The following is a 10,912-nucleotide window of genomic DNA, read 5'->3' as shown; positions in this document are numbered from 1 at the left end:
TTTTTTTGGTACCCCTTTTCTCCCTTCCTCTACCCCATGTCTCCGGATATTGTAAATACCCAGAATCAAAGAGGTCGAATTCTGCTCTACATCACTAATCTCTACCCTTGAAGGAGGTCACCATCAAGTAATGATTGATGACCATCTATGACAGATCATTCAAGCATCTGCAGTGAATTGCTCTTTGATTAAACTTACCGTAGTGCACAAGTTGTCTACCTTTGGTCTCATAATGGAATCAGTCTCGCTCGCTTTCCTCCGTGCTTATATTGAGAAGGCTTTAAGTTTGCGATTCAGCCATGTGTCATTTCTTGCACTCTCCTTATACGTTGATCTAGATGATTGTGTGACTTGCCTATTCTTTATTGATGATGCCTAAACATTCATACAACTGCTTATGCCTATTCCAACCTACTAAACTGTTTGGGGATCTCTAAATTGAATACAATATCATTAAATATGCCACTCAAAGAGTATGAGCTTTGTTCCTTTATTCTAATATTATCTTCTTACCTTACAACTTCGGCATGATTATCTGCTAACAGTCACCATTTAAGTCCCTCCTGTCCTTCATGATTGTTCGACCGAAGTAGGGGCTCTCTTCCTTTTCTTGGGAACAATATTACCTTCATCATCGGTATACGCGCCCCCAACAAAAGGTCTCAGGGAATCGGGAACTGCTTTCACAACAACATCAACAAAGCCATATCTTCTTGGCCTTTGGATAATTTCCTCTTCAAGATAGCCCTCCATCCAATCAACAAAGGAATTTGCGACCATCGGAGCTCCATCAGAAGATGATTTCGGGTAGTATTCAAAATACTCTCCATTCTTGAGCTTCATGCGAACACGGAAGCCAAGTTGTATTGCTTTATCGTCTGTGCGAGCATTGATAGCCCAACGGTTTGGATGTGATGCTCCACTCGGCTTAATTTCCACATGAACAGTAAAGCCTGCCGCTGTGTCAATCTGGTCCAAAAGTGGTGTTTGTATGCGTAATGTCAGATGATGGACATATATCGTATATTCATCAACTGATTGTGTTTGACGGCGGCTTCCTGCATAAGTTCGACCCGCAAGAAGACTTATCTGTGTCCCCATTGACGTTCGAGATATTCGCTTGAGCGACTCATCTAGGGCTCTGGTACCTAGTTTTCGTGGGTTCCCTCGGTCACCAGGATGAAGAGTAACTTGGTAGGCCCCTTCATTATCAAGTGCCACTTGTGTGAGAGTCTCAGGCTCGATGTCCTCTTCTTGTTCCATGCATTCCTCGATGTGCTGATCGGTAATAGATGCCTCCAACTGATGTTCCTCGTCAAGGGCATTCGAAGAATCCTGAGGTTTGAATTCTGAAGCGATGACTGCCGGGGAGCTTGCCGGACTTTTCAAAACTTCTGGGTGTGACAAAGTCGGAGAAACCAAAGACTCATAAAAAGCCTTGATTTGAGATATCTTGTTCTTGTCCAAGGACTCTCTTTCCCCTTTTTACTTATATGATCGCTTAGGATAAGTGTATCCTCTATGCTCTTTTGGGCAATGCGGTAGTGCATGCAAGAGCATGGAAAGCCCATTGGTCAGAGTACCACCGAGTTGTTCTAGAGCGATAACGTCATCATCCCTCTGAAAACCTTTGGTATACAGCCAGGCTCTAATATCAGGGTCAATAGTAGCTAACGTCATCGGCGAACATGTTTTGTCTCTTTCTGCCCGATATTGACGACAAATTGCTACATGGATGACAACGGAGTTGAAAAAATAACCTGTTATGTTGGGTGTCCTGGTAATTGTCGAAGCGAAACGAAATATCTCACCTATTTGGATAGAAGCAGACCATTTATCAGCCCAAAATGATCCAATAAGCCCGGGAGACTTGATATAGAGCCTCTCCACGTTTGAGCCAGTTGCCTCAATGTATGCTTGGATGCTATATCCACGGAGATGAAGGCTAGTAGGAACCAACTTCGAGTCGGCACGGTGACTTGTCAAGATAAGGTCGTGGATACTTTCGCCAGACATAATGATGACTTTGAGATCGCTGTTGATGATCAACTGGTGGTTGAGCTGACCGAGAACATTGGCCTCTTCAGTAGTGAGAGATTTGACATTATTCAGATTTGCAACCTCTTGGTTATCCTGGAACCTGAATGGCCATATCAGGCAGTTTTTCTCGTCGAAGCCAGTATGACTTAGTCCCCAGGGAAGGTCTAGTTTGCTTTTCACTGAAGGAGTGTCTTCTGTAGTTGTGAAATATCCATGTTCCAAGATGATACCTATACGTGCGGTGAGGTCACCAAATGGAGGCAGCAAATTGGGGCATGTGCCCGTGATTTTCGTCAGTTGCTCTGCATATTGCTCAAAATCCGGAAGAGAGTATTCCTTCTCGCTGCATGCGGACTCAACGTTAAACATAGAATGGGGCCCTACGGAGCTCTGTACTGCCTCTTCCAAAGCCCTAAAGTATTCACTCACACCTGGTAGGGGTGGTACACGGCGATTTTGAGATTTTGATTGCGATCGTTCCTCTTGGATTTGCTTGTGCCGAACCTCAGGCCAAGCCCGGATATCCGGGTCTGGGGAATCTTTGAGCTTCAGCCGTTGCGCTACACGCAACGCAGACTCATGGAGAGACCTTGAACTAGTGGGGTTATGACATTTAAGCCCTTTCCCCAATACGGTGATTTCACAGGGTTTTCAAGCCATCTCTCAAGAAGGTTTGTTGGCAACGACTGGAAACAGCAGCACATAGTCATTTCCAGTATGTTATTGAGAACAAGCTTGATAGCGTTGTCAACACCTTCGGGGAGATTCAAGACCCACAGTCTCAAAAAATTGGCAACGCGGTGTCCTTTGCCTTTCCAAATAACGTAGTAGTGCAAAGTATTATGCGCGCCAAGTAGGATATTGCGGATGTGCATCTTGATGCGAAAGACGGTCTTCTCGGCCTGACCAACATAGAATCGCAGATAGGCAGTGTCTGTGGTATCGCTCACAAAGTCCAAGTACCCACTGTTGACGGGCCAAGGATCTGGTGTATAAAATTGCTTCTGTTGAATTGAGTTCAGCCTTTGCTTGGTTAGCAATTCCATGATTAGAGATGAGAAGCAAGAAAAGTTTGTACGTTTCCACTGTCACTGTGTGTCCCTCAAGCGCCCGAATGTCAGGGTCTATAGATGAAAGTATTGCTTCAACAACAATCTCAACTCCCCCACAGGCATCGATAACAGTTCGATACGGAATATGCTTTATCTCATCATCGTGGGAATCGTAAATCGCCTTCACGACTTGGTGTGCTATATTCTTTACACTGGGGAAAATAAATACCTCTGGTTGGTCCTGGTAGAGACCACAATTAGCCAAATAACGACAATAATAGGCTTTTTAAGGATAAACATTACTGTCGGTTTTCTCTGGCAGTGCTTCCGGGGACAGTCTTTCTTCACGTGGCCAAACTCCTCACAACCAAAACATTTCATCCTCTGCGGACAATCCCGGACCAGATGGCCTTTTCCGTTGCAATGGTCGCAGGTATTATATGGGCATCTTCGCAACACATGTCCCAGCTCCCAACAGCTGTGACAGCGTGGAACAGGGCAGCTCCTGGACATATGGCCCACGGCCTGGCAGTTTTCGCAGACTTTCATCGAAAACAGTTGGTGGTTATTCCAGGGGAAGTATCTCGGCGAGGAAAGAGAAAGTAAGATGGATCACATGGGAAATGCATTAAACTTGGAAGACTCGTCGTGGCAGGATTCTGGGTGGGGATGTCAAGAGAGAAGCATTCACGTCGCTAGTGGTTCCCAGATGGTGATGGAGAGGAGGTGATATTCACATATTCACCATGTAATGAGAATGTGAATCTTGAAAAAAAAAAAGGTAAGCAAGATCAGCTTGCGTAAATTCAACTAGCTAATGGCGGTAGGGGCATGTCCTCTACTTATCCTACTAACTAGTCCTATTGGGACCTTCCAGGATTCCCATCAGGTTTGGGAATTCTGCAAGTTTCTAACAACTGAATGACTACGAGTATGGCTCATACATTTCCATACATCTTCACATCTGGCGCTGATAGCAAGTCTCTTGGCTACATGGTCGAGGCTTTCTGTACCCAAAAGTCCAAACCCGTCCCGAATTACCCACATCCGGCCTTTGGCCTTGCACAACCTCACACTCGCGAATCGGCGCAATGAAGATGGAGGTCGCCGCAAGATGAAGCACAGGAAAGAATTGGATCAGTTCGAGTAATAGCGGGATGGAACGATCTTATTTGACCGGAAGAGACGGCGGGAGAAACTGGGCTCAATATTAAGATTAACTGGAAGAGAATTAGTATCAATTGCTGGAATAGATAATAGTAAGATAAATATATAATCTGAAGTAATAACCACTACACTACACAACCCGTTATAGTCTTTATTATTTAAAAACTATAGACAACTTGTAAGCATATTTAATCAGGATATTAGCTACTAAACTGAGTTCCGTTTAGCTTACGAAATATAATTGAACTGGTTCGAAGAAAAAATAAATAAATAAAAGAAATACTAAATGCATAGCTCTGGATATACTCTGTAGAGCGCTAAAGTATATATATCATACTCATAAAAATAGCTCAATACTGGATATATAATTTATTTATAACTATATAACTGATCATCTAGCTGTAGCAAACAATACAGCAGTGATATTGAGTATTAAACTACACTATCAGATAATTTTATATTATCTGTAAGCTAGCAGAAGATGGTTCAACACAGGGGCTTAACAACAAATTGTCATTTCTTGTTCACTATTCAAGGAAAGCGAAGTCTTTTTCAAACAATCAACAATCCCACAAGGCGGCACCGAAGATACATGGTTTCCTTCTCCGCCACGTTAAGACATGGAAGCCACACAGCACAACGTCCATATACTAAGTACCAAGACATCAAGCATATAATTGGTCCTATCGTGTACCGGTTACCTAGACTAGATCTAGGTTCCAGATCATGAATCCATTAGTGTAACAAATTGCTCAATTTACCAATACTAACATACTATATATTAGCCAATTTAATCTATTTATTAAGCCTCACTATACTATCGAGTTTTCCCCGAAGTAGACCATTCGTTTGAGTATGTATGCAACGGTCTGCAAGTACTCGGAACCCAATACCTACTCTAGCTTAGATGATCGATATGCGTAATGTAGGTTATGTGAAAGGATAGAGTACCATCTACATGGAACAATCATGGCATCATAGCTATGCTCCACAAGGAACACAGACAAAAACCACCATAAAACACAGCTCAGACTTGCCTTTATAAACTTCACCGTCCAAACCTCTCTCAAACAGATCCATCAATATCATCTAGAGCCATACAACAAGCAAAACCGACACACAACCCCCAATCAACAAAACCCAGCCCACCAGCACACACACCTGCCTCCAAGAGCTCGACCTCAAAGCCATATACGCGGGTTAGAACCATCCGAACCCATTAATGCCCTGTACCCTCGCTCTGATAGCCAGTGCAGAAGGCGGAACAATAATGAGCAGGCGGTCTCTTTGCCGCTGACTAGAACAAATACTACACGCTTTGGCCTGAGTGAGTCTGCAAACAGGGGAGTGCTGGATGTGCATAGTCTAGAGATCGAGGGAAATTGCACGCCACTTGATGCTGGGTGGATGATAGAAATGGGGGTTTGAGGCTAGATGAGGTGTGGGCTCAGAAGTATCTGATTCCTTGGTTTTATCATCACTGCTGTGTTGGCGTTTTCGGGTGGATTGGTTTGGGGAGTGTGGGAGGGAAGAAGATTGTTGTTTATGGGGAGAGGAAGAGAGTGATGTGTTGTAAGTTGGAAAGTTTTATTTAGCTGAGGGCGTCGGTGCCTTTTACTCTACCTTTTTCCATCTTTGCTGTCCGCGAGCCGAATTGGATGGCTCGTTTCTTTTCTCGCGCCACATTTGACATCCCTAGTTTGAAGGCTACTAGGCGAAGGGCGCGCTTCTCTGGGTCGATGCCGGCCATGGACTCTGTATGATCATTGCCTTCTGGCTCTGGGAGGCCAAAGCCGCACTTTTCCCAGACAGGAGCTTGTACGACCCACGAGACGAAGCCTTCATCGAGGTATGGGAATCGTGCTTCACGGCCCCAGTGTGCTATCACTCGGTTGTCGCGACCTAGGTTGCGCTTCCCAAGACGACTGACATCCAGGTTGATTTCGTCAATGAGCCCCTCGAACCCGTTGCGTGAGTATGCTATTCCATGCCGCGCATATCCTGCGAACAGCTCATCGGCTCCCAGACCTGATAAGAGTACTCTAGCAGGGGTTGTGTATGGTTGCGGTTCAGCGTTACCTTCGTGGCTGTCGAGTGCAGATCCTTTTCCACGCGAGGCGAAGTAGAGTGCACATGCGATGGACAGATCCATTTCTGTATTGTGCGGCCTCATCAGACGTTTCACTGTGTCACGATGTGCAACCGTCTCCACGTAAGGGATGTCAATTGCGACAAAGCGCCAGTTACGGTTGGGGCAAGTGGCTTGAAGCTCTGCGAAGGCTGCGCGGCCAGTAATGCGGTCGGGGCAGTTCTCATACACCGAGCCTAGTTTCGCTTCTTTGCTCGCTGCTGCTGCTACACGCGGATTTTCGAAGGCGACATTGAGCAAATCAATTGACTCGTTGGCCGGTAGAAGCTCATGCGACAGTCGAGCGAGTATGGTACAGTCGAGTCCCCCGGAGAACAGCACAGCCACCTTTGCGTTGCTCTCTGTGGTGAAACCCGGGGGATCACGTACATTCTGGATTCTGAGTGCAAGAGATGTACGAAGTCTTTGCTCAAGCTCGTTCACGCAAGGCGACTCAACGGTCAGCTGAGGAGGGACGTCCTGCGGAACAGACCTGTTCATGGGAGGAATGGGGTTTCTCTGCATGACCATGAGTATGAGTTCCAAGCATAGCGATCAGAAGGGTATACGTACCAGATGGCCAGGAGAATCTATGTTCTCCCATGGTAGTGTTTGCATGCTGTCAGGGTTGAAATGAGTAGCACCGGTTTCGGGTGTAGACAAATCCTGCATGACACTGTGTGTGAAATCAATCATATGCACACCAGTTGTGCCAACTTCATCAAAGTGGGTGGATGACGTCCCATCGCAGAGGCTGCAGATCTTGAAAGCCCCGGTTTCATCAAGGCCTTGAAGTAGGGACCGCCTTCCAAGACAATCCCTGCTGAAGTATAGTTTTGCATTGATAGCATCATAGAATATAAAAGAAAAAGGCCCGGAAATGCTACTGAGAACATCCACAACTCTCTGAACAGCATTTCCACCATCAAGGGCAGTGGATGATCCTGAATTGTAAGACGGCTTCGCAGCTTGTAGTAGTAGATTAAATATCAGTTGGGTATCATTACCTCGAATAGGTTCACCTGCTACTTTCCAGGCGTCACCATTCCAGCAAAGTACGGATTCAGTAATGGAGTCCACAAGAGGCTGGGTGACAATTTGGTCGCCTCTCATCGAAAGGACGGTCGAGACAAAGGTAAGGAAAATCGGTACAGATCTTGTCTGATCTGTGTTGACATCTCGTTGAACTTGTTGAATTTGGAAGCTATCGGGCCCTCGTTTGCGCAATAAACAGCATGTCTCCTCATTAGGAAGTACAGGCCCCGAGGCGCTTAGGGAAAAGAATATTCCACACATTGTAACATTCCGGCCGCGAACGAGGGGTGGTGTTTCTTTCAACTGTAGTAACAGAGAAATGAATGACTCGCGCCGGACCTCGGGGGAACCGTGACCCCGGCGGTGACGTGCAGTCCGTTATACTCTCAACACTTAGGATGATATTCTGACAGCTACGTACTAGAGATAACAACAAGTGCTTTCTGTTAAACCCTCCTTTAACTAACTACTGGGGCGGCTTATTAACAATACTAGCTGCCGTAATACTTTTCCCGCCGATTCCGTTACATCCGCTGTCTCGGCACTTATTGCTGTGATCCTTGACAGCTTCGACCTGGATGTTTATATCATAATGCTCTGTGTCTTCTTCTAAAGAACGTTCACTTCAGCGACCTGATCTATTAAGTTATTAGCGTGTATGCGGCTGGCTTATGTCTGCCACAGAACCCTCGGATTCCCCGGCTCCTAGTGGACAAGGGAGATCTCCTCAAATTTTCACGATGAGGGGCACCGACTAGAGCAACAGGTGACATCAACGAATTCCGAGCCGGCTCGAGAGTCACAGAATGATGCACTCGCCGATCCGAAGGATACCAATGAGTTGAATCAAGGCGATATGGAAGCAGATATGCAGAATACCCCGCAAGGTGCAGTTACAGAGTCTCTCCATTCAGTAACTATACCTGTTGTCGACCCGCCAAGTGCAATACCTACCGAACAAGAGTCGCTTCCAGGCCGGATGAAGGGTTTAACAATATCTACAAACACACTGGATCGTTCACCGTCGCCGAACACCGATCAACCCCCTCCCCCACCGGAGAAAGACGACGCATACCTTAACCAGAAACCTCAACCTGCGCCCACTTCCCATTCGTCAACAAAGACATCCTCCGAATGGACTGAAAAGGAACTACCGGAAGTGCCTGAGCGGGGGAAGAAGGCCGATAATGACGGGGCTGGCCGAGATGATGTCTCCCAACCGGAGATTCAAAGCATCATGGAACAATTCCAGGATCCTACGCATGGCGATAGTGAAGAGCTGATAATGTCACCTCGACTGGAGTTAGCTGAGCAATTCTTTGGTGGACAAGGCCACTTTCCTCCTCGGCAGTCCAGCTTGATCAAAGAAAGGCAGTAGGCGAGGGCGCTCAGGCTTCAGACGTCAAGGTGGGAGCGCCATCCGCTTCTCCCGAGAAACAACATGCCTCGAGCTCTACAAGCATGCACAGGCGATCACTTGTAGAAGAGCCAGCACTGACTCGGCGCTCGTCCACATCGACTTTACCTCCCCCACCAGAACCAGAACCTGACCAACCTTTCGATTTTCATCGGTTCCTAGAACAACTGCGACATCGTACTGCTGACCCGGTGGCGAAGTTCCTACGCTCGTTCCTCCATGAGTTTGGGAAACGACAGTGGATGGTTCATGAGCAAGTTAAGATCATCAGCGATTTCTTGGCTTTCATCACTAATAAGATGGCGATATGTGAAGTTTGGCGTGACGTCTCGGACGGCGAGTTCGATAATGCTAAAGAAGGGATGGAAAAGCTCGTCATGAATAGATTGTATTCACAAACATTTTCCCCGGCTATTCCTTCCCCGCCAACCATTCCAAGAAGTACAAGCCGGAGCAAACGAAGAGAAATGGAGAGACTCCATGGTCCTTGGAGGCGCGGCCAACACCAGGAAGATATTGAGCGGGATGAGGTGCTAGCCCAGAAGATCCGTATCTATAGTTGGGTAAGAGAGGCGCATCTTGATATACCACCAGTGGGCTCCCATGGCCGTCGCTTTTTAACTCTCGCCCAACAAGGTAAGCAAATTTTCGTTCTGGTCACAGATATATTACTGACGTCAATTATAGAACTTTCGAAGATTAACAGCTACCGGGCACCCCGTGATAAAGTTATCTGTATCTTGAACTGCTGCAAAGTCATCTTCGGTGAGTGACTATCTAAGGAATGATATGTGTGGACGTCAACTCACAAGGATGTGCAAGGTCTACTGAAGAATTCGAAATCATCCGATACTTCAGCCGACTCATTCGTACCCCTTCTGATTTATGTGGTGCTGCATGCCAATCCGGAGCATTTGGTCTCTAACATTCAATATATCCTTCGATTCCGCAATCAAGACAAACTCGGAGGAGAGGCCGGTTACTACTTGTCCTCACTGGTAAACTATATAATGCAAAGCTCGGCAGATTGAGCGAGTAACTGACTGAGATATAGTCCGGCGCCATCCAGTTCATTGAGACCCTGGACAGAACGAGCTTAACAGTGAGTGACGAAGACTTCGAGCGAAATGTTGAAGCCGCCGTCTCGGCCATCGCCCAACAAAATCGTGAGTCGGAGTCGCTAGAGCCGAAGTCGACCCAGCGGTCACAATCTACACCAAGGTCTTCGGTGGATGTTCCACGGGGCCGCAGAGAGGCGACACAATCCAACGATGAAGACAACGCTCCAGTAGCTGGACTCCTGCGTACTATCCAGAAGCCGCTGTCTACCATCGGAAGAATTTTCTCTGACGAGCCCGATTCGCAAGAGGAACGACGCACACCGCCAGCGACGAGCTCACCAGTTAGCCCTTCACCACGGCTCAATCCAAATGTATACCAGCCACCTCGTAACAGCGGTGAGGAGCGACGATCAGGCGAAAGATCACGCAATGTATCACAGCCACGGCGGGCTAGGACTCATGATGCACAGGATGCTGCTGTTCGACAGGCTAGTGCTGAGGACGCCGAAGCACGGAGGATACAACGTGTTGAGCACAACAATATGGTGGAGACGTTATCAAACATGTTCCCAAATCTAGACCGCGACGTCATTGATGATGTTGTCAAGATGAAGGAGGGCAGGTAAGTGTTTCACCCCCATTGCTCAGATCCGAGACCAAAAGAAATTGGCTTACGTTTTTCAACAGGGTTGGCCTAGCAGTAGATGCATGTCTTGCTCTTAGTGCAGAGTAAACTCTGCGGGGCTGTTCGGTAGTAGCATAATTACTAGACCGGTCCATCGTATGGACTTTGCGCTTTCCGTCTATGATGCCTATGTGGTAGTAGCAATTCATGTACTTATTGCGTGCCTTGAATATGGCACCTACTTGTATTAACTGATGATTACAACTGCCATAGAAAGCGGTGCTTCGATATACCTATCGTGGAGATTTTTATCGTAATCAATGAATTCATCTGTAGTATCCCTGCATACAAAAAGGCCATACCAGGAACAAATATCCCTATCTCGAT

At 46.7% G+C, this 10,912-nt stretch overlaps 3 protein-coding genes across 3 annotated transcripts; 1 reads left to right on the top strand and 2 right to left on the bottom strand.

The window, feature by feature from the left end:
• Positions 1-570: 570 nt before the first annotated feature.
• On the bottom strand, positions 571-3,086 carry ANOM_009750 (uncharacterized protein; the record flags this gene model as incomplete). The annotated part of the gene is made up of 3 exons (XM_015555006.1): positions 571-1,394; positions 1,812-2,579; positions 2,630-3,086. The coding sequence occupies 3 exons, from the start codon at positions 3,084-3,086 to the stop codon at positions 571-573; spliced, it is 2,049 nt and encodes a 682-aa protein (XP_015403516.1).
• Positions 3,087-5,850: 2,764 nt separating this feature from the next.
• Positions 5,851-7,683, bottom strand: ANOM_009749 (asparagine synthetase domain-containing protein; the record flags this gene model as incomplete). Its single annotated transcript, XM_015555005.1, has 2 exons — positions 5,851-6,906; positions 6,961-7,683. The coding sequence occupies 2 exons, from the start codon at positions 7,681-7,683 to the stop codon at positions 5,851-5,853; spliced, it is 1,779 nt and encodes a 592-aa protein (XP_015403520.1).
• A 595-nt stretch (positions 7,684-8,278) lies between these two features.
• On the top strand, positions 8,279-10,802 carry ANOM_009748 (guanine nucleotide exchange factor VPS9; the record flags this gene model as incomplete). The annotated part of the gene is made up of 6 exons (XM_015555004.1): positions 8,279-8,744; positions 8,801-9,475; positions 9,527-9,604; positions 9,662-9,837; positions 9,894-10,522; positions 10,588-10,802. The coding sequence occupies 6 exons, from the start codon at positions 8,279-8,281 to the stop codon at positions 10,631-10,633; spliced, it is 2,070 nt and encodes a 689-aa protein (XP_015403521.1). The 3' UTR covers positions 10,634-10,802.
• Between the last annotated feature and the right edge of the window lie 110 nt (positions 10,803-10,912).

This window comes from Aspergillus nomiae (assembly GCF_001204775.2).
Source record: "Aspergillus nomiae NRRL 13137 chromosome Unknown contig00331, whole genome shotgun sequence".
NCBI classification, from domain to species: domain Eukaryota; kingdom Fungi; phylum Ascomycota; class Eurotiomycetes; order Eurotiales; family Aspergillaceae; genus Aspergillus; species Aspergillus nomiae.
The sequence above is the reverse complement of the archived record's forward strand: the minus strand, read 5'-3'. Positions and strand labels throughout refer to the sequence as shown.